This window comes from Octopus sinensis, linkage group LG7, assembly GCF_006345805.1.
Source record: "Octopus sinensis linkage group LG7, ASM634580v1, whole genome shotgun sequence".
NCBI lineage: Eukaryota > Metazoa > Mollusca > Cephalopoda > Octopoda > Octopodidae > Octopus > Octopus sinensis.
This window is the reverse complement of record NC_043003.1, coordinates 3261738-3285514: the sequence shown is the minus strand read 5'-3', so window position 1 is coordinate 3285514 and position 23777 is coordinate 3261738. Positions and strand designations below refer to the sequence as shown.

Below are 23777 nucleotides of genomic sequence, written 5' to 3'. Positions count from 1 at the left end.
TGCCAGATCACTGGGTGTGGGACACCGCCTAGTTTTTGTTAAAATGTGTCATGAGGTGTATTCACGACTGCATCAGTTGTATAACTATAAAGAATCAGGCTCAGCAGCTTTGGAAAGTAAGAAGAGTGGAAGGATAAGTCTAAGCATAAAGTATTTCTGTTTGTGAGAGCAAGCAAGAGACATAGGATAAAGGGGTAAACTCTGGCTGTAAATTGAATCCATTAATTCAGGGCCCCACTCAGCCAATCGTCCTGAAGAGAGCAGAGGAACACAAGAAATAAAGTGCTGGTGGCACATAAAAAGCACATCTGAACGTGATCGATGTCAGTGTGTGTGTATACTCTTACTCTTTTACTTTTTTACTTGTTTCAGTCATTTGACTGCGGCCATGCTGGAGCACCGCCTTTAGTCGAGCAAATCGACCCCAGGACTTATTCTTTGTAAGCCCAGTACTTATTCTATCGGTCTCTTTTGCCGAACCGCTATGTGACGGGGACATAAACACACCAGCATCGGTTGTCAAGCAATGTTAGGTGGACAAACATACACACACACATATATATATACATACATATATACGACGAGCTTCTTTCAGTTTCCGTCTACCAAATCCACTCACAAGGCTTTGGTCGGCCCGAGGCTATAGTAGAAGACACTTGCCCAAGATGCTACGCAGTGGGACTGAACCCGGAACCATGTGGTTGGTAAGCAAGCTACTTACCACACAGCCACTCCTGCGCCTATGTGTTTTATATATATATATATATATATATATAGTGAGGGTGAGAAAGAAAGGCTGGCCACAGGTCATGTGTAGCAGCAGGTAGAGGTGAAAGAGGGCGACAAAGAAAAGGGAAAGGACAAAGAGAAAGAAAAAGCTAGAAATACAGGGGGGGGGAGAAAATGACAAAGAGGAAAGGCTAGAAGGAGAGTCGCACGGATATATATTTGCACCGGTCGTGTAGCTGACCCGTCCTAAATTCTCCGTGTCCCACTGGTACCCGTTTTGTTTTTCTCTCACCTTTCTAATCCTTTAAGATTAGCCCTCTAAGCATTACCCAGCATTCAGGTTTTCTTTTTTTTTTTTTTTCACCCTCAGGCTGTATTCTGTTTCTTAATCATTTCATCTTTGACCTTCGTCCATCGTCTCAAATTACATTCATTCCCTTTCCTATGTCCACTTTTCTGTATCGCTTGTTGTCCATATAACGTTTGCTCTCGGCCCTAAATTCTCCGCAACTTTCGCGGTCACTGCCAGCATGGGAAGCCTCTCGGTCTTACCATTAATGGTGCGTAGCTGAGTAATACCATCTGGTAGGGACCTTCTCTCTCTCTCTGTTACAATCTGTTGTGTGGTCAAGCCACCACTGGCGACTAGATTGGCTCACCCACCAAGATTGCCTTGCAAGTTGAGTTTCTGGAAACCCAGCAGGGCAAAAACAACTGTCAAAGGACAGATGAATCCAATGGAATTAGGGACCTTCTCTCTCTCTCTGTCTTCCGTCCGTTTCTACACACATTGTTTACTTCTTTTCGTTTGTGTATTTGCTACGTTTTTTCACTTATATATATAAGACACATCCAACAGGAGTACAGAATGGCAGATCGTTAGTAAGGAGAGACAAAAACGAAAGAAGAAAGCAAAGGACCACTGATGAGGTCACAGGAGTGGCGAAAGAACTCTGGCCGATAAAATAAAGCTGAAGCAAGTAAACACTAAATACGCGCGTGTTTTTATTGGCTAAACTGGCAACATGACCATCCCCACCAAATACAACAAGATCTGTTTCAACACACTAGTTCACATCAAGTTTCTTGCAAAACGGACGGATGGATATAGATAGAAAGATAGATAGATAGATAGATATAGACAGAGATAGATAGATAGATATAGACAGATAGATAGATAGATATAGACAGAGATAGATAGATAGATATAGACAGAGATAGATAGATAGATATAGACAGAGATAGATAGATAGATATAGACAGATAGATAGATATAGACAGAGATAGATAGATAGATAGACAGACAGGGATAGATAGATAGATAGACAGACAGGGATAGATAGATATAGAGATATGTTTCTTTATTAGCCACACAGGGCTGCACACAGATAGAACAAATTACAAGGTAGAGCTTTTCTTTTGAAGGTATTAAAAAAAAAAAAAAAAAAAAGGAAGGGGGAGGTTCGATCAAAAGGGATCGTAAAAAGGAGAGAAAGAGGACAAAAATAAGGGGGGTTAAAAAAAAAAAAAAAAAAAGGGGGGGAGAGGAAAAAAAATGATCAATAGGGATCGTTATCACAGAAATGTCAATATGAAGTGTAAAGGGGAGGACAGGTGAGGTTTACCCGTGGAAAGAAAAGCCTGCGGAAAAGACCATGGTAACCTCGGTCAATGAAGTCACATTATATTTCTTTTTTTTTTTTTTTTTTTTTTTTTGCAAATAAGCAACTCTCTGTTTTCGATTTCTGGGTTCATAGGACTATGCTCAAGGTGGCTTCGTCATTCATACGTGCCATTCTTGCTACATTCACCCATCTTTTTTTAAAACATTCGCTAGACAAAACTTGCCTCTCTACTCTCACTTTCCTTTTCAAGTGGTACTTGAAGAAGTTGATGAGAGATTGACCAGAGAGGAAGTGTTTGTCTCCAATCCTTTCAGACGCGTCCACCAGATACATTCTTTCGCCATAGCCACAAGGATGATGAAAATAGCTCTTCCTTCCCGTTTGAAGGAAGGAGGCGTGACAATATGACGATAGACTCAGCTGATAAACCGACTCGTCCCACACGTGACAGCAGTTGTTCGACATAAGCCCACAGGTCGGAAATTGTTGGACACTGAACGAGTGCGTGCAGAACGGTTTCGTCGCTCTGACCGCATCTCGGGCAGGTCGGCCCCGTGTTTCTCGAGCCGTGTCTGTAGAGCTTATCCCGAACGGGTAGCGCTTCTCGGTAGCACTGCCAGGCCAGGGATCTCTGGAAGTTGTCCATGGGCCCTGGCCCGAAAGTCGTCCCGAACAGGCGGGTCAGGTACTCCTCGTCGACGTCCAGGTTCGCCCCGAGCTCGTCGTCAGATAGATAGATAGATAGATAGATATAGATAGACAGAGAAAGAGAGAGAGTTGTGCTCAAAAGATTTGAGCTTATACTCCTAAACTTTAAGATTAAATCAGTGGGATTAGAGTGGCTAAAAGTGGAATCCAAGTGAACAGATATGGATACAATGCTGCAAGTAAACAGATAAAACTCTTTGTGCTTGATGTACGGAATATATATACAGATATCAGTGGCCCAGCAACAAAATTTGTTTTGAAGGTGCAAACCTAGGTCCAAATTTTTTTAATGAAAAATGTGGATTTCTTCAAAGTTAACATTAAAACAAATACAGGTGTAATAATTTTTGTTATTATGAGGGTCTGCTGAAATGTTCATAGGCTGAGCAAGACACTCTCGTGGAATGGGACCAAATGAAGTTCCTTTTTAAACTTAGTTCCTCTCTTACTGTCCACACACTTCCCTAATTTGTTGCAGTGCTTGGATTGCACTGGGGAAGAAGCTATTCTGTTGGTCAAAATGGTCATCAACAGCAGATAAGACATCATCATCACTGTGATACTGGTGTCCAGCTGAGTGTTTTCCTATGTTGGGAGACAGATGATAACCAGGTGGAACCAAATCACTAACATAAGGATGGGTGGTCAACCAGTTCAAAGGCAGTCATGCATGACAACCATTGATACCAAGGACTTGTGTGCTGAAGCATTGTCCTAATGAAACCAGACCCCATTCATCAGTTTTTCTGAGTGTTTGGTCTTGATAGCCTTTCATAACTGCCTCAGCCAGTTGGCATTGGACTTTCATTGATGGTGTGATCATTTTGAAGATGGTCAATTAACAGAATATTTTTTGCATTAATGTAGAGTAATATGTAATAATGTGAAGAAATAGAAGGCAATAAAAAGGGAAAGACAGCAGCAGATAGAAATAGACAGGAAAGGTTTTGGGCACAAGAAGGGAGAGGAGAAGGACGGAGAAATGGATAGAAAATCTTGCACCAAATATTGAACAGTGTGTGGGGTACCATTGAGTGGGAACAGAAGTGGGGTGGGTGATATTACATTGACTAACGACCATAAAATCTTGCACAGAAAGTCAACACAAACATGTGTATGTATATATATAAATAAAATTTAGTATGCAATAAAAATTTCAAATAATTGTCTTAAACATTCAGATGAGCAAATTCACAATTTCGATGTGTGACAAAAGACATTATTCCATACAAATATCCACATAATTATATTAAGAGTTTGATACTAAGAGTATAGAAATATAAAAATATAAACATAAAAATGAAAAATATATAAATAAAAAGCATAAAAAATAAGAAATAAACATATAAAAAACATGAAACTTTAACAAGGGGTACCATGAAAGTAGAAAGTATATTAAAGGAGATGATTAAAAAGTATCAGTCCATACCTATGGCTGTTTCAGAAAAGTTTTAAGGGGCTGTAGGGAATAGTCCAAATTCAGCTCCCTGTGTAAAAACATTTCCTTCTTCAGGGTTCCATTCTCAAGGTAAAATCCAGTAAAATCAGATAAAGCACTACTTTGGGAAAGTTCAGCTATTGAAAGTACAGTTTTTCAGTGTCAATGAATTAATTAAACCCCCACCCTTACCCTCACCCCAAAAAGCCAAAATAAATGGGACAAACCAAAGAATAAGAAAATAGAACGGTTTCTATACAAGAATTAAAAAGGGGTTGACAAGTTGATTTTAGTTTATCATGTAAATGATAGCCTATTGGAATATTCCATTCAGTTCTGATATTTTTTTATCCATACTACTATAACAGAGAAATAATTTAAGCTTAAAGATTTGTACGTAAGAGTTCGTTGGATCTAATCCAGGTTGTATTTAAAAAATTTTATTTATTTAAAATTTCTAAGTTTAAAGATTTTAAGGTTTGAAAAATTTAAAAGTTACTAAATATTTATGCTTACAATGTACTAAAACGTCTGTAATTTTATTTAATAATATACTTTTATTGCTATTACTAGCATATAGTATACTTTTCAATTCCTTTATGTGTGTTATATGGTATTGATTCAGTAAGTATTGATCACCTTAAATTATACTCAATGTCAGACTCTTTGAGATGATGCTAATATCGTGGAATTTTTTGCATCAGGGTGAATAAATGAATTCTTGTATCCCCTATATCTATTTAAAAAATCCATAGTACTCCCTGTATAAATTTTCCTCTGTTATGTGTAATGATGAAGGAAATTGTTATATACAGTGTCCAGGGCACTACATCATCATCATCATTTAGCGTCCGCTTTCCATGCTAGCATGGGTTGGATGGTTCAACTGGGGTCTGTGAAGCCAGAAGGCTGCATCAGGCCCAGTCTGATCTGGCAGTGTTTCTATGGCTGGATGCCCTTCCTAACGCCAACCACTCCGTGAGTGTAGTGGGTGCTTTTTACATGCCACCCGCACAGGTGCCAGACGGAGCTGGAAAACAGCCACGGACGGATGGTGCTTTTTACGTGCCACCAGCAGGGGGGCCAGGCGAGGCTGGCAACGGCCACGATCGGATGGTGCTTTTTACGTGCAGAAAAAAAAAGGAACCATCGGGTGTACTGTTGGCAGATTTCAGGAAGCATGGAAGTTTTGAAGGATGCAGTGCTTCAACAGCTAACAACTGATGTAGGTAGTTTATTCCATGCTTCAGCAATTCCGAGCATGAAAAAATGTTTCCAGAAGTCATGGGTGCCGTGTTGTTTTCTGATTTTATAAGCATGTCTGTGAATGTTTGTCATATGGAATTTAAAAAGGTGCCCAAGGTTGTTGTTGGAAAGATGGTGGATAATCTTGCGGGTGCCTACCAAGTCATTTTACCAGACGTTGGAGCTTCAATGTATCCATGCCCAGGGGAGCAAGACATTCAGAGTATGGTAAATGTGTGACAGCGGGTATTTGCTTTGTTGCACGTTTCTGAACAGTTTCCAGGAGATTTATATGCTGAGCAAGATAGGGGTTCCATTCATCATAGTCCTCCAAACAATAACAGAGGAATTCAAGACAGGATGCCCCTGGGAGCTCCTCTTTGCTGATGACCTTCCTCTAATAGCTGAGTCACTATCAGAACTAGAGAAGTTCCAGGTGTGGAAGGACCTTAGAGTCAATCTAGCAAAAACCAAAGTCTTAGTAAGTAGGAAGTCAGACAGATCACAAATCCCTTCAGGTAGATGGCCCTGCTCGATCTGTAGAAAAGGTGTAGGTAGAAACTCCATAAGATGTACTGGTGTAAGCTATGGACACATGAGAAGTGCAGCAATATCAAAGGAAGGTTAACCGGGAAGATAGTTTTTGAGTGTGGCAGATGCACAAGTGCTATAAACACAGAAAATGTGCAGAGAACAGCTTCCGTCACATGTCAGGTGGAAAAATTAGAAGTAGTTGATAGCTTCCATTACCTAGGTGACCAAGTCTGTAGCGGGGGTGGATGCTCTGAGAGTGTAGCTGCTAGAATAAGAATAACCTGGGTAAATTTCAGAGAGCTCCTACTTCAGTTGGCAACAAAGGGCCTCTCACTCAGAGTGAAATGTAGACTGTATGATGCATGTGTGCGAACAGCCATGCTACACAGCAGTGAAACATGGACTGTGATTGCTGAGGAGAAATGAAGCTAGTATGCTTCACTGGATGTGTAATGTCAGTGTGCATACACGACAGTGTAAGTACCCTGAGAGAAAAGTTGAACATAAGAAGCATCAGATGTGGTGTGCAAGAGAGACGACTGTGCTGGTATGGTCATTGTTGCATATGGATGAGGACAGTTATGTGAAAAAGAGGGAACCTGTGGAAGAGATAGACCCAGGAAGACCTGGGATGAAGTGGTGAAACACGACCTTTGAACGTTGGGCCTCACAGAGGCAATGACAAGCGACCGAGACCTTTGGAGATATACTGTGATTGAGAAAACCTGGCAAACCAAGTGAAACTGTAACCGTGGCTTATACCAGTGTAACATAACCGGCCCATTTAAGGGTACCCTTCAATCATTGGGTAATGAACTGTGCATGAGAAGACTTGTGGATTCAAGTGAAATCATTGTCATGGCCAATGCCAGTACTGCCTGACTGGCTTTCATGCTGATGGCATGAAAAAGCACCATTCGAGCATGGTCGTTGCCAGTGCCACCTGTCTGGTTCCTGGGCTGGTGGCATGTAAAAAGCACCATTCAAGCATGGCCAATGCCAGTACTGCCTGATTGGCCCTCATGCAAGTGGCACATAAAAAGCATCCACTACACTCTCGGAGTGGTTGGTACTAGGAAGGGCATCCAGCTGTAGAAACCTTGCCAGATCAGATTGGAGCCTGGTACAGCCTTCTGGCTTGCCAGCCCTCAGTCAAACCGTCCAACCCATGGAAGGCAGATGTTAAACAATGAAGATGATGATGATGATTTCAAAGTTTTAGCAAACATAAATCAAAGCAAAAGATTGTGCCTCGCCTTCATTTCTTGCCTCAGGCATTGGTAATCCACTCGGCAGCACCAGATCTCTGCAAAAGAGACGGTGAATAGACGAGATAATGTAACCTGAGGTTGAGAATAAGACATGGTGGTCATGGCTGTATTGATTTTGATCCTAGGTCTATTCAATCATGAACACGTTGAGGGCTGACCAGCAACTTGGCCATGATTTCTCCTAAGATTTAATTTTGTAAGATCAATTAAATAACTAATCTATAATAATGATATTTATAACGGAAGGAAAAGGTTACCTCGGTGCAATGCGCTGTTGATTTTGAACAGCAACTGACGCGCTAATTGCACATTGTCTTCACATCCTGCATAGACATGCAATACTAAGCTTCACACTGAATATCAATAGATCAAAACATCAATATTTTGTGAAATAGGACGGCAGTGAACGAGCAGGATTGTTACTATGCTGGGAATAATGCTTAGCGGCATTTCATATCACTAGGTTCTGAGTTCAAATTCTGCCGAGGTTAATTTTGCCTTTCATCCTTTCAGGGTCAATGAAATAAGTACCAGTGGAGTACTAGGGTCAGTGTAATTGACCTATGCTCTCACCTGAAGTTGCTGACCTTGTGCCAGAATTTGAGACTAATATTTTTATCATTATTATTATTAGGGAGATGTTGCCTTGAGGCAAGTTTGTTGAAAGGTGGGTGAATGTTGGAAGAATGGCCAGTGTGAAGGGGCCAATTCTGAGCATGCACCTGTGTAAAGGAAATCAAAAGAGAAGGGCTCTTACTCGGTTGTTCAGACACCCGTGCTTTTGTGGGTTTTCTCATGAGGACCTTAAAGTGCCTCCCCTATTGGGAGCTCAATTTTTATTATTATTATATTGTGTACATGCGAAAACCCTTTCTATCGTCCTGTTTTTCTCTTTTATGTTGTTGTCTGTCATTTGATGTTTTGTATGTGAGCGCTTGAGGCTAATAAAAGAATAAATTATTATTATTATTATTATTATTATTATTATTATTATTATTATTATTATTATTAGAAGGAGTTAACAAGTAGTACAAGGAATGGGGTGGGGGCAATAATATGTGCTGCTTCTGCTCTCAAAGGATTACAGCAGCTGAGTAGTACCATAGCTAGATGAGTGATGGAGGGTTGGGTGTTAAACGAATGCTTGATGTGGCAGAAGAGGTTTTAGGGGCAGGTCCCAGCATGTACAAGCATTAAAAAAATGCTTTAAGGATATGATTTTTGCTGTGATGAATGTGTCTTTATGAGTAAATCTCCAATCATCTCAGTTTCATGGTCTCATGGTTAGCCTCTCCTACGTGACGCTAGCCATTTTGAGATCATCTTCCACTACTTTGCCCCAACGCTGCCTGTGTCTCTTTCTCGCACAAGTTCCATTCACTTTAAGCATCTGGTACTTCTTTATGCAGCTCTCTTCATCCATGTGCACCACATCACAATCTGTCTTTCGCTCTGAAAGAGACACCTTTTTGTTGTGTTTCTCTCTCTCTCTCTCTCTCTCTCTCTCTCTCTCTCTTCTCTCTCTCTCTCTCTCTCTCTCTCCCTCTCTCTCTCACACACACACACACATGCACATATGTACATATATATATATATATATATATATATATATATATATATATATATATATATACTCTTACTCTTTTACTTGTTTCAGTCATTTGACTGCGGCCATGCTGGAGCACCACCTTTAATCGAGCAACTCGACTCCGGGACTTATTCTTTTGTAAGTCCAGTACTTATTCTATCGGTCTCTTTTGCCGAACCGCTAAGTAACGAGGACATAAACACACCAGCATCGGTTGTCAAGCAATGCTAGGGGGACAAACATAGACACACAAACACACACGTATATATATATATATATATATATATATATATACAAAATGAGAAAATGGAGAAATATATCTAAATCAATCATCAACTATCAGATAATACCCAATCAATACTTTATTAAACCACTACATAATAGCAATGATATTATACATTAATATAGTACAAATATAACAAGACATAGAAATACATTTACATTGTAGCTATATATATATATACATATATACGACGGGCTTCTTTGATTGAGTTGTAGAGCACCTGAGCACTGTACACCACAATTTCATTATTATTGTTATTATTATTATTATTAGTGCAAGAGAGACGTTTGCGCTGGTATGGTCATGTGGCGAGAATGGATGAAGATAGTTGTGTGAAAAAGTGCCACACCCTAGCGGTTGAGGGAACCTGCGGAAGAGGCAGACCCAGGAAAACCTGGGACGAGGTGGTGAAGCACGACCTTCGAACTTTAGGTCTCACTGAGGAAATGACTAGAGACCGAGACCTCTGGAAGTGTGCTGTGCGCGAGAAGACCCGGCAAAACAAGTGAGTCCATAACCCGTGGCCTTCTACATGGGATGGAGCCAGCCTACGTATGCATACCTTCCCTTCTTGGGACACAAAACTCTACTTGTGAAGACCTGTTGAGGCAAGTGAGGATCAGAATCGAAATCGATCAATGGAAATTGCAGATGTGTTACCAGTGCCGGTGGCATGTAAGAGAACCATTCGTTTGCGACCGTTGCCAGCGCCGCCCCGACTGGCCTCGTGCCGGTGGCACGTAAAAAGCACCATCCGTTCGTGTCCGTTGCCAGCCTCGCCTCGCCCCCGTGCCGGTGGCACATAAAAAGCACCATCCGTTCATGGCCGTTTGCCAGCTCTGTCTGGCACCTGTGCGGGTGGCACGTAAAAAGCACCCACTACACTCACGGAGTGGTTGGCGTTAGGAAGGGCATCCAGCCGTAGAAACACTGCCAGATCTGACTGGACCTGATGAAGCAGTGAGATCCTCAAAAAACACTCTCTTTCTAATGATCTCCTCTATGGCCCCAAAACAGCTGGGCTCTCTTACCTCAGAGAAGACCTGGATGGAAGGGACTCAGCATACAAAAAAAAAAGACTATGCATGGGTATGTTGCCCAGAAGCTTGAAGAAAACAGTAGAATTGACGTGAAGTGCCACCTCTCTTGGACACAAGACCACTACATCACATCACACTTTGAGGGCTATGCGTTTGCAATCCAGGAACAGGAGATTGCTACAAAGCACCTGGTGACAAGAGGGAAAGAGTCGCTCTTGCAATCCCAAGGTGCAACCGCATGTGTAGGCTATGTCATGTTTCTGAGGAAGACATCGCGCATGTGATTAGCAGCTGTCCTAAAATGTCGTCATAGTACCACCGCCCTACGCGGCACGATGTTGTCGCTAAAACAATTTACAATGCCATCCGCAAAAAAGACTGTCCTGAAATAAACTTAGAAGATCCCTCTGTTATGGAATACATTCATAAACACCAACTCAAGGAATACTGGTGGAATATTCCCATCAAAACTTCTGCCAAACATAAACATAACAGGCCGGATATTTTTCCTTGGGACAGAGGGGCAAAGGTATGTACCATTACAGAGGTCAGCTGCCCTGCAGACATCAGTAACTCTTTGAAAATCAAAGAAAAAGAGGATATCTATGGACAACTGCTTCGAAACTTCCAGCTTCTATATCCAGACTATGAATTCATATTCATTCCAATAATAATTGGAGCACTGGGTTTTGTTAGTAAATGCTTAAAGGAGAATCTGGATAAACTGGGATTTTCAGGAAGAGAAATCGACCAGCTAATTTGTACATTACAAGTGCAATCTGTGAGTGGAACAATAAAAATATGCAAGACTTTTCTCAAGTTCGAAATGAGAATTTGTCTGTGTTTACCACATCCCAAAGATGGAGTCTTGTATCTTTGTTGGAAACTGGCTTCCTCCTCAGTGGAAAATTTATAATAATTAAAAAAATAAAAGAGACAGACAGACAAACAGTCATACATACATACACACAGACACAGGCACACACATGGAATTTACTTTCACTTTCTGACTTTCTGATTGTGAGTTTGTGTTTTGTTGCTGGATGCTTTTGCTGACACCAACCTTTCTAGGGGTCTCTTAATATAGGCAAGGATACAGTGTCTACTCTTTAAAAAAAATTATATAGGCGCAGGAGTGGCTGTGTGGTAAGCAGCTTGCTTACCAACCACATGGTTCCGGGTTCAGTCCCACTGCTTGGCACCTTGGGCAAGTGTCTTCTGCTATAGCCTCGGGCCAACCAAAGCCTTGTGAGTGGATTTGGTAGACGGAAACCGAAAGCCCGTCGTATATATGTTGGCCCCGTGCCGGTGACACGTAAAAGCACCATCCGTTCGTGGCCGTTCGCCAGCTCTGTCTGGCACCTGTGCAGGTGGCACGTAAAAAACACCCACTACACTCGCGGAGTGGTTGGCGTTAGGAAGGGCATCCAGCCGTAGAAACACTGCCAGATCTGACTGGGCCTGACGAAGCCTTCCAGCTTCACAGACCCCAGTTGACCCGTCCAACCCATGCTAGCATGGAAAGCGGAGGCTAAACGATGATGCTGATGATGATGATATGGGTGTGTGTGTTTGTCTGTGTTTGTCCCCCTAACATCGCTTGACAACCGATGCTGGTGTGTTTACGTCACTTAGCAGTTCGGCAAAAGAGACCGATAGAATAAGTACTGGGCTTACAAAGAATAAGTCCCGGGGTCGATTTGCTCGACTAAAGGCAGTGCTCCAGCATGGCCGCAGTCAAATGACTGAAACAAGTAAAAGAATAAAAAAGAGTAAAAGAGTTTTATGCATTTTTCAATATAAACCTAAATGTTTATATTTTGGATGTGTTTGTGTCTGCATAAAGTGGTTTGAGAGGAAATGAATAAGAAATTACGAAGGATTAATTAAATTTAGGTTGGATTTGTCAACGCATTAACAGACGAGAGGGAAAAAAAACAATTGGTAAGGAAGGAAAGGAAAGGGAAGATGAGAGGTGAAGTAAGGAAGGAGGAGAAGGTGGTGAGGAGGAGGAGAAGAGCTGAATGAAGGTGTGGTGGGAGGGCTCTGAAAAGGAAATAAGAAATGAAGAGGAGGAGGAGGAGATGAAAAGGAGGAGGGGATGTTACAAATAGAGTAACAGGGAGAGGAGGAGGAAGAGAAAAAAAAACAATTGAACAAAGTTGGAAGGGATGAGTTGTGAGAGAGGAGGGGGTGATGAGATGGGAGGTGGTTGGAGGTAGATGGGGGAGGGGAAAAGTAAATAGAACACAGGGATTACCACCACCCCCACCTGCCCCCCCCACACACATTTATATGTAAATATTGTAAATATATATATATAAATATAACGGGAAGCTTTATGAAAATAAACAAAAGACGAAAGCAGGTGGAAAACAAACGAACAATTGTATTAGTATGGCGCTCAGGAAATATAAATAAAACAAGTCTTTAACGTTTCGAGCCACACACACACATATGTATAAACACACATGTATAAACACACATACATACACACATACATATATATATATATATGTATACATGTGTACAGAGACATGTTCCATCTTTCACATGAGCACATATCGCTACATGTCTATTGCCAATTGTTACATTCACTAAATTATGGGAAGAACCTACCCAGCACCTATTAAGAACTGAGACAACATATCTTTGTTCTGAATTTAATCACAAAACATTCTACAGAACATCAAACCTTAAAGTACTCTCATTACTTTATTAGCATCCTTTTATGGCTAAAAAATAATCACAATTAATACTTTGAAATTCAAAACATCAATTATATAAAGACAAAGTTGAAACGTAATTGAAATAACAGAAAAAAAAGAAAAGAAAAAAAAGGACTTAGAAAGTTTGGGATTTTTGGATGTTCTCATTTAAATACAAGTTTCTATCCCACATTGTTATTATTCTCCTAAATATAACCAAAAATTTTAGTTAATAATTAAGTTCAGATCACTATTATTGTTATTGTCATTATTATCATCATTATTATTATTATTATTATTTGCAATGCCGTCAAAGCGAGTAAAGTTTTCATTGACCAAACCAACATTATTGTATTCCATGGCCCGCATCAAGCCCTGGCTACCAACATTTAAATCCTTGCTGCTTGGACCCCTCCAACCACTTTCCAACGGCCAATTGGTCAAAGTTCTACTCCTGCTGGTTATTGTCCAAGTTTCTACATGTTTGCGTGTTTGTTTGACACTCAAAGAAATCAGTGATTCACAGAATACGGATGCATTTTTCGAAACCTATTCCTTGCGCAGAGAAAGGTGTGAAAAACTGTGCATGAGACGTTCTGCGTGCCATTCGTTCTCGTACAATCCTAACCAAACACACTGCAAACTATCATCCAAGATCCCGGTTGCTAATTATGAAAACGTAACGATTGTAAGTGCTGATTTGATTATACATCTTTTTAAAATTGTTAATTGCTTTCTAATTATTTAATTTTTTTGTTTTTGTTGTTCTATTATTATTTTGATAACATTTTTTTAATGTTACTATTCTGTCTCGCAAATACGAATTAAGCAAAAACACAAGCAGACTTAGGGAACAGACATGTTTCTATACATACAGCATTGTTGTCATCATCATCATCATCATCATCATCATCATCGTCGTCGTCGTCATCGTCATTGTCATCACTTTGTGTTCTCTCACCATGGTGGCACGGGTTTGGCAAAAGCTAGCAAAACAGAAGAATGTCCCAATCGATACGCCTCTCTTTTGGCCTGGTTTCTATGGCTGGATGCCCTTCCTAACACCAAACACATTACAGAGTACATGGGGTAAATTTTATGTGGCACCAGCACCAGTGAGGCCCCCAAGCAATTCACAAGACAACCCCACCACTCCAACCGAGGAAGGTAACTTTCTGCTTGGTGGGGCTAGATGTCAAAAAGATGAGATGCAGAGGAGGGCTTTGTTAGGGACTGATTGTGCACAGTACCATGGACATAAATGGTAAGTTTTCATGGCCTTAAGCACAACAAATGGCCAACTGCTTCAGTTGTTTGTCATCTCTTTGGTGAAGCTCAACATCCAAAGATCATTTTTCAATACTCCATCTCACATCTTCCTTGGTCATCTTCTTCCACAGGTTCCATCCATATTTAGAGATCGGCACTTCTTTATGCAGCTGTCTTCATCCATTCACATCACACGATCATACAAGCAGTCTTCTCTCTTGCACGCTACATCTGAGGTCTTCATTTCTTTCCAGCTTTCTCATGTCTTCTGCATTCACAGTCCATGAAACTCTATACACACACGAAACTCTATACACACATGAAATTCTATACACACATGAAATTCTATACACACATGAAACTCTATACACACATGAAATTCTATACACACACGAAACTCTATACACACATGAAACTCTATACACACATGAAATTCTATACACACATGAAATTCTATACACACATGAAACTCTATACACACATGAAATTCTATACACACACGAAACTCTATACACACATGAAACTCTATACACACATGAAATTCTATACACACATGAAACTCTATACACACACGAAACTCTATACACACATGAAATTCTATACACACATGAAATTCTATACACATAAGACGGTGAGCTGGCAGAAATGTTAGCATGCCAGGCGAAATGCTTAGCAGTCCTTCATCTGTCTTTAGGTTCTGAGTTCAAATTCTGCCAAGGTTGGCTTTGCTTTTCATCCTTTCAAAGTCAATAAATTAAGTACCAGTTACGCACTGGGGTCGATGTAATCGACTTAATCCCTTTGTACTTGTTTGTCCCCTCTGTGTTTAGCCCCTTGTGGGCAATAAAGAAATATGAAACTCTATACACACACACTATATCTGATGCCTCTTATAACCATTTTTTCTCTGCCATACACACACATTGATGTTGTACATCCAGTGGAGATGCTGGCTTCATTTCTTTCAAGCCTTCAGATGTCCATTGAATTCACAGCCTAAGATTCATGATGTATGCATACTCACACATGTGTACATACATACATACATACATATATATTTTACATACATACATAAGTTACTCTATCCAGATTACAAGTTCAGGTTTATACTTGTTATTGGGACCCTGGGATATGTAACACACTGCTTAAATGCCAATCTTGAGAAATTAGGCTTCACAAAACCAGAAAGGAGAAAGCTAATTGGAAGACTACAGACCCAATTCATCACTGGAACTGTAAAAATCTGTAAAACTTTCCAGAAGTTTAGCATTTAAATATATATGAGCATGTCTAGATATGTAGCTATATGCATGAGAATACATACATAAAGCAAAACACACAAATCTGTGCATACATAATGATGGCCGTCCACTGGGACCGAGGAAGACCATTGCTGGCCTTCAGGAACATTGTTCGTTCTAGGACTAACTTATATTTTGCATTTGCAGCTCCCTTGGTGGCTAATGAGTCCTGCTCTTGATGAGCCATACACGACTGCAAACATTGCAGACCAAGCTTTCCCCATTCACTAAACCAGCCGTGTGCTTTCAAGCAGCATCCTTAAGTTCTTCATGCAGAATACGTGCTCCCTCAAAAGTGCCAACCCCCTACCTCCTTAACCTGTTTCCTCCATCTGTGGCGATGACAGGCATTGCTCTCCCAGCCAGTCCCCTGCATATTAAAGCCTTTAATGAGTACTGACATCACTCCTTTACTCATGTGAGACATGGACCCTTTACAAACGTCATGTAAGGGTTCTTGAACGCTTGCATCAGAGATGTCTCAGACACATTCTGAATGTTGGCTGGACCTTAAAAACTCCAGACACACAGGTCCTGAGGACAGCTGGGATCTTGAGTGTTGAGGTGATGGTGCACATACACCGGTTACGTTATAAGACTGAAGGATAGCAGGATCCCAAAGCAGGTGCTATATGGGGAACTTGTGGCTGGAAAGAGACCCCAGCAGAAAGCAAGGCACATACATGCATGCATGCATGCATATGAAGGCAGCATGCTTCACTGGATGTGCAATGTCGTATGTGTATGACAGAGAGTAAATAATTCAACTCAACCAAGAGGAATTTATTGCATGACCAATCTCAGAAGTCACCGCACACCACTGATGTATGTATATATGTATGTATGTATGTATAAGTAATGCTATGTATTGAAGAGTAGTCGTAGATGCTGGTTATGTTGTTGTTGTTGTCACACACTTTTTATTTTGATGCTGCTTGGCTTCAGAAGTTGGTGGTCATTCCCTTGGGAATTTTAAGCCCAGCTTCATCACTTTTATTTATTTATGTTTTTTTGTTCTTTGTTTTTGTTTTTTGTTCTTTATTTTTGTTTTGAAATTAAATCTAACTTGAAGCATCTTGTACAGATAATTTTTTAGAAACCATTTTCCGAAACTGGTAAAATTATGTAAGGGGTGCAATTTTTGATGCTGCACCTCCTGAAAATTTCAGGAGGTTGTAGTGAGTGGACCTTCACCCCTGTTTCTGGGCCCTTGCTGCTAGTGTCCCTGAAAGTTGTTTTTTATATTCAATACGGAAGCTAACTTTCTTCCTACACTTCGATCCTTGGATCTTATATATATATATATATATTGTTGTTGTTGTTGTTGTTGTTGGCATCCTTTTTGTCTCGGAAGACAATGGAGTTGCACATAAAATAATCTAGTCCGGTTTTTACATTTCATGTCCTAATACATCTCCTGCTGTGGCTGTGTAGTCCTCTCCTGGACAAACACTCTTTGCTTGCTGTTCCCTCACCTGTCTTCTTTGTGCTATGTTTTCTGCCAATTTGAACTATATATATATATATATGTTAGAAATATTAAGTTTCTAAATATCTCAGAGAAATATGAGCAGTGGTGGAGCGAGGGAGCGGTTGTATACTGTCAACTTAACGTGACAGTCCCGTAAAGAGGAATTACACCACCGCTATTTAGCCCTAGGAAGCATCGACGCTTCCTGTCGGCCTTGACACATTTCCTGTGTCCTTATGTTTGCAAAGGGGAGACAAGCAGCCCCAACAGCCAGGCCTGTATCTAGAGACATGCATGTTTCTGGGTCTTACCCGTCATCAGTCTAGAGTAGCAAGACTGCTAACTGAAGATACTTGTCTAGACTTCGTAAACATATAGTTTTCTTTACTACCCACAAGGGGCTAAACACAGAGGGGACAAACAAGGACAGACAAACGGATTAAGTCGATTACATCGACCCCAGTGCGTAACTGGTACTTAATTTATCGACCCCGAAAGGATGAAAGGCAAAGTCGACCTTGGCGGAATTTGAACTCAGAACATAGCGGCAGACGAAATACGGCTACGCATTTCGCCCGGCGTGCTAACGTTACTGCCAGCTCACCGCCTTCGTAAACATATATATATATCTGTTGTTCCTTGGAGGTGACCCCGCCCTCCCACCCCTCTACCAGAACCGGAAGTTTCTGTTTTCTATCTTTCTTGACCCCCCCCGCACCCCTATGTAGGGTTTATTGTGATCAATAGCGCAAAAACTTTGAAATTTATGCAGGTTGTAGTCTAGAGTCTCAGTATGATATCTGGCAAATGCAAGCTTCTTTTCAGGTAAGAACACTGCGGCCCTCATCCCAGGGTCTCAGAGGCCCACACCTCCCACACCCTCAGGGTAGGCACCCTCAACGTTGGCACATTGAAAGGTAGGTCTGGCGAGATAGTCGAGATGCTTGAACGGAGACGTGTTGATGTATGTTGTATGCAAGAAAGAAGGTGGAGAGGAGGATCTGCTAGGGTCCTCACAGGCAAGGGACACAGGTACAAGATTTTCTGGGCAGGGAACACTGACGGGGTTGGTGGCCCGTGGGTATATTATCGCTGAGAAATGGATAGATAGAGTAATTGAGGTAATCAGAGTAAGTGACAGAATACTTAAGATTAGAATAGTGCTTCATATAGATTAGCAACCATTATATCGGCCTATGCCCCTCAGCCAGGGCTACCCGATGGACAGAAAGACAGTTTCTATGACACCCTACTGCAGACCACCTCACCGACGAACGACAGGGACCTTCTCTTTGTGGCTGGTGATTTCAATGGGCATGTTGGACGACATGCTGGGGCTTCCATGGCGTACATGGAGGCTACGGTTATGGTTTCCGCGCAACGAGGAGGGAACCAGGCTGCTGGAGTTCTGCGATGCGAATAGTCTTATGGTCTGCAACACTAACTTCAGGAAACCAACAAGCCACCGGTCACCTACCGATCGGGCCGGCATACTAGCCAAATCGACTACATCCTTGCCAGAAAAAGGGAAAGATGGCTGCTTAAAAATGCCAAAACCTTCCCAGGCGAAGAATGCACCCCACAACATAGACTGGTAGTTAGTGACTTTAGGATCAGGACTAAGAGGGCGACTAGAAGACGACCAACATGGAGAAGAAGGGTCTGGAAGCTTAAAGCCCCTGCGAATGGACAGAGATTTAGAGATATTTACTTGAAGCCTTTGACGAAGTGGAAGGGGGTATAGCTACACAGGGGTAGAAGACAACTGGACGTTTCTGAGGGACAACCTGCTGAAAGCCGCTGACCAGATCTGTGGCTGGTGCAAAGTCCCCTTAAGACCCAAAATACGTGGTGGTGGAACAATATTGTTGACAGGGCTATTAGACAAAAAGAAACAGGTTGGAAGGCCTGGAAGAACGGTGGTAGCAGGGAAGGGTATCAGACTGCCAGAAGGGAAGCTAGGGACAGTCTATCTAGCCAGAGGGGAAGCAGATAAGAGAAAATTTGCCAATGTCTGCGCGCCGTGAGGATGAAAGACTTGAGGTATTTTGTGTTGCAAGACAGTGTGTGAGAGAGAATCGTGATGTGGTAGGAGAGAAATGTGTTCGCATGGAGGATGGTTCACTTGCGCTAAATGAGGATGCAAAGAGAGAAGCTTGGAGACGCCACTATGAAAGGTTACTGAATGAGGAAAATGAATGGATAAAGAGAGTCTGCCGAATGTTGACCTACAGAGGACCAGCTATCCGAGTTGATAGTTCCGTGGTAGCTAAGGCAATTAGAAGCATGAAGACAGGGAAAGCCCCAGGCCCATCAGGAATTACTGCAGAGATGCTCAAAATATCTGGCAGGTCGGCTATAACCTAGTCACCCGTATAGTCAACCAGGTGATACACGAAGGAGTCATACCCAATGACTGGTGCAGCAGCATACTAGTCAACTGCTACAAAGGTAAAGGTGATGCCCTAGATACAAATAATTACAGAGGTATCAAGCTGTTGGATCAAGTAATGAAGGTTACGGAGAGGGTCATACCCAAACTAATCAGAGAGAGAGTTAGTTTAGATGAGATGCAGTTTGGGTTCGTGCCAGGAAAAAGTACCACTGATGCTATATTCCTGGTAAGGCAGCTGCAGGAGAAATACCTAGCCAAAGATAAGCCCCTGTACCTGGCTTTCGTTGACATGGAGAAAGCTTTTGATAGGGTCCCCCGATCCCTTATCTGGTGGTCAATGAGGAAACTAGGGATAGATGAATGGCTGGTGAGGACTGTGCAAGCCATGTACAGAGATGCCGTAAGTAAGGTTAGGGTTGGCAACATGTACACAGAAGAATTCAAAGTAGAGGTTGGGGTCCACCAGGGTTCAGTACTCAGCCCCCTCCTATTTATCATAGTACTCCAGGCAATTACGGAGGAATTCAAGACAGGCTGTCCCTGGGAGCTCCTCTACGCTGACGACCTTGCTCTTATTGCTGAGTCACTATCAGAACTGGAGGAGAAGTTCCAGGTGTGGAAGGAGGGTTTAGAATCAAGGGGCCTTAGAGTCAACCTAGCTAAAACCAAAGTACTAATAAGTAGAAAGGTAGACAATCCACAAATATCTTCAGGAAGATGGCCCTGCTCGATCTGTAGAAAAGGTGTAGGTAGAAACTCTATAAGATGTACCCAGTGTAAGCTATGGACACATAAGAGGTGCCGCAATGTCAAGGTAGGCTAACTGGGAAGATAGTTTTTGTATGTGGCAGATGCTCGGGAGCATAACCTCCGAAAATCTGCAGAAAACAACTTCCGTCACTTTCCAGGGGGAAAAACTAGAAGTAGTGATAGCTTCCGTTATCTAGGTGACCAAGTCAGTAGTGGGGGTGGGTGCGCTGAAAGTGTAACTGCTAGAATAAGAATGCCTGGGCAAAGTTTAGGGAGCTCTTACCTCTGCTGGTGACTAAAGGCCTCTCGCTCAGAGTAAAAGGCAGACTGTATGATGCGTGTGTACGAACAGCCATGCTACATGGCAGCGAAACATGGGCTGTGACTGCTGAGGACATGCGTAAGCTCGTGAGGAATGAAGCCAGTATGCTCCGATGGATGTGTAATGTCAGTGTACATACTCGACAGAGCGTTAGCACCTTGAGAGAAATGTTGTACCTAAGAAGCATCAGTTGTGGTGTGCAAGAGAGACGATTGCGCTGGTATGGTCATGTGCGAGAATGGATGAAGATAGGTGTGTGAGAAAGTGCCAATCCCTAGCAGTTGAGGGAACCCGTGGAAGAGGTAGACCCAGGAAAACCTGGGACGAGGTGGTGAAGCACGACCTTCGAACTTTAGGCCTCACTGAGGAAATGACCAGAGACCGAGACCTTTGGAATATTCTGTACGTGAGAAGACCAGGCAGGACAAGTGAGCCCAGCCACTTATGAATGCCTTTCCTCCCTTGGACACAAAGACCGGTTGAGGCAAGCGAAGTCGATATAGAACCTATCCGACGACAGACACCCATCCCAACCCCCCATGCTTGCGAAGACATGTTGGGGCAAGCGAAATCGAAACCGAATTGAACCAGCCAGGATCCCTGGCCTGGTGGTACGTAAAAAGCACTATCCGACTCGGGGCCGTGACACGTAAAATACTCAATGCGACCGTACGACAGGCACCCATGCCAACCCCCTTTGCTTGTGAAGACATGTTGGGGCAAGCGAAATCGAAATCGAATTGAACCAGCCAGGATCCCTGGTCTGGGGTACGTAAAAAGCACTATCCGACTCGTGGCCGTGGCACGTAAAATACTCCAATGCGACCGTACGACAGGCACCCTGCCAACCCCCTTTGCTTGTGAAGACATGTTGGGGCAAGCGAAATCGAAATCGAATTGAACCAGCCAGGATCCCTGGTGTCTGGTGGTACGTAAAAAGCACTATCCGACTCGTGGCCGATGCCAGCACCGCCTCGACTGGCTTCCGTGCCGGTGGCACATAGAATACACCAATCTGACCGTGGCCGTTGCCAGCCCCCTGGCACCTGTGCAGGTGGCACGTAAAAAGCACCCACTACACTCACGGAGTGGTTGGCGTTAGGAAGGGCATCCAGCTGTAGAAAATTGCCAAATTAGACTGGAGCCTGGTGCCTTCTGGCTTCCCAGAACCCCGGTCGAACCGTCCAACCCATGCTAGCATGGAGAACGGACGTTAAACGACGATTGATGATGATGATATATATATATATATAGATATAATATATATATATATATATATATATATATATATTATATATAGTATATAAATATATTATAATATATTATAAAATATTATAATAATCCAGGTTTCTCGGGGCACTGGGCCACTTGGTGTTGAATAGATATACTATTAAATTAGTATCTAATTCTGTCACCCTTATTAATTAATTATATATAATATATATATATATATATATATTTTCAGAGATATATATCTATATTTTCTGTATTAGTTTGGCACTCAGGTAAAAAAAAAAAAAATTACAGTAGACACAAAAGTGATGGAAGGATAAACGGTAGAGAGACGAGCGTTTGGGTTAAGTGTTGGAAACATGTGAGGGAAAGTGGGAGACGAAAACAAAGGTGGAGGTGGTTGATGGTAAGAATGAAGAATGGATGATGTCAACAGGTGCTGGATGTGACGAGGAACCGTGGAGGAAGAGTAGGAAGAAGTGGCAGTCATAAAGTTGGCAGGGACATTGGGTAAGGAACTAGTTGGGTGTTTGGTGTGTGTGTATAGAATATACTTTGAGAGCTCGTCATGTCAGGCTTCTAAGCTGGGAAGATTTCCTCAAGCTCTGCATATTGCTTGTCCTCTCAGTACTTTGTCCTTTACGTACGAGAAAGAGTACGGGAGGTGAGAGATTTGATTTGAAGACGAATTTTGCAAGCTGCTACTTGAAGTTACACTTTTCCAATTCTTGAATGACAGACACGCAATGATACACAACAGAAGTGTGTGTGTGTGTGTTGCATCTAGTTTTTGAAATATCACTCATGTTTGTTCAATAAAAAGTAAACTAAAGTATGGCCATCACTTCATTGAACAGAAGTATGACAATGAAAATGTGATCAAACGTTATTAACCAACGACCTATTGTTTAAGAACTGGAAGAAGAAACCTGACACAACACAAAGAAATTGATCACCTGAGCAAAGTCATCAGGTGTAAATGGTAATGCAATATTAATAACAACAAAATATTTGTATTATTTCCATATTATTATTTTTCATATTATCGATCTGGTTTACACTAAAATGAATTGTTTAACCCTTTCGTTACTGTATTTATTTCGAGATGCTCTCTATTTCTTTCAATTACTTTAAATATTGGGTTGGTGCATAATTATTGCGGCTTTTTTTCAACAAAACAATAACAATATTCAACAAAAACATCTTTAAATGATGGTTTTGTCATCTGCCAAGCAAATTGGAAGCAGTAATTGAAGTGGATGGTGAATATGCTCCAGAATAATCATTTAAAGATGGTTTTGTTACATGTTGTTATTGTTTTTGTTGAATAAAATTTGTCGAAAAACAGCCGCAATAATTCTGCACCAACCCAATATAAGAAAGAATTTAGTAAAATAACTTCGTTATCATTAAGCTAGTGTTAGGAAAATAAATTGTGACTAAGGTCTGGTGGAAGATTTAAATTCAGAACTTAAGAAAACAAGACATTTGTCCTCAGAGCCAGAGCTGGTTTCAGCCAGGTTGGTAATGAAGGGGTTAAACAGATCCCCTTCCATTTATTCGATTTGTAGTGACGTCATATTCCAATGTGCGCACACGCAACGTCATTCTTCAGTGTGCGTGTGCGGAACGTCCTTCTTCAGTGTGCGTGTGTGGGGTTGGAACCTTCTGGAAAGGCATAAGGAAGTTCCCTCATGCACATGCGCTAGAGACTGGGGAAGAAATTCTATCGCGTTCCTTAATAGTGTCATTGACTTGAGACACGGCGATAGAAGAGAAAGGACGTATTTTTAAACGTGTGATCAGCCTATTCTCCTGTCCCAGACGCTTAGGATTTCACCTGCTCTATTGCTGTTGAATTATTGTA

The 23777-nt window shown here is 41.8% G+C and overlaps 1 protein-coding gene across 1 annotated transcript in view; it reads left to right on the top strand.

Annotated features, from left to right (window-relative positions):
* Positions 1 to 12964: 12964 nt before the first annotated feature.
* The window catches only part of LOC118764153 (sushi, von Willebrand factor type A, EGF and pentraxin domain-containing protein 1-like), a 59314-nt gene continuing 48501 nt past the window's right edge, over positions 12965 to 23777 (top strand). Inside the window, exons 1-2 of the mRNA XM_036504461.1 lie at positions 12965 to 13404; positions 13452 to 13857. Of these exons, the coding sequence (XP_036360354.1) occupies positions 13474 to 13857 (384 nt within the window). The 5' untranslated portion in view covers positions 12965 to 13404; positions 13452 to 13473. The remainder of the gene's footprint in view (positions 13405 to 13451; positions 13858 to 23777) is intronic.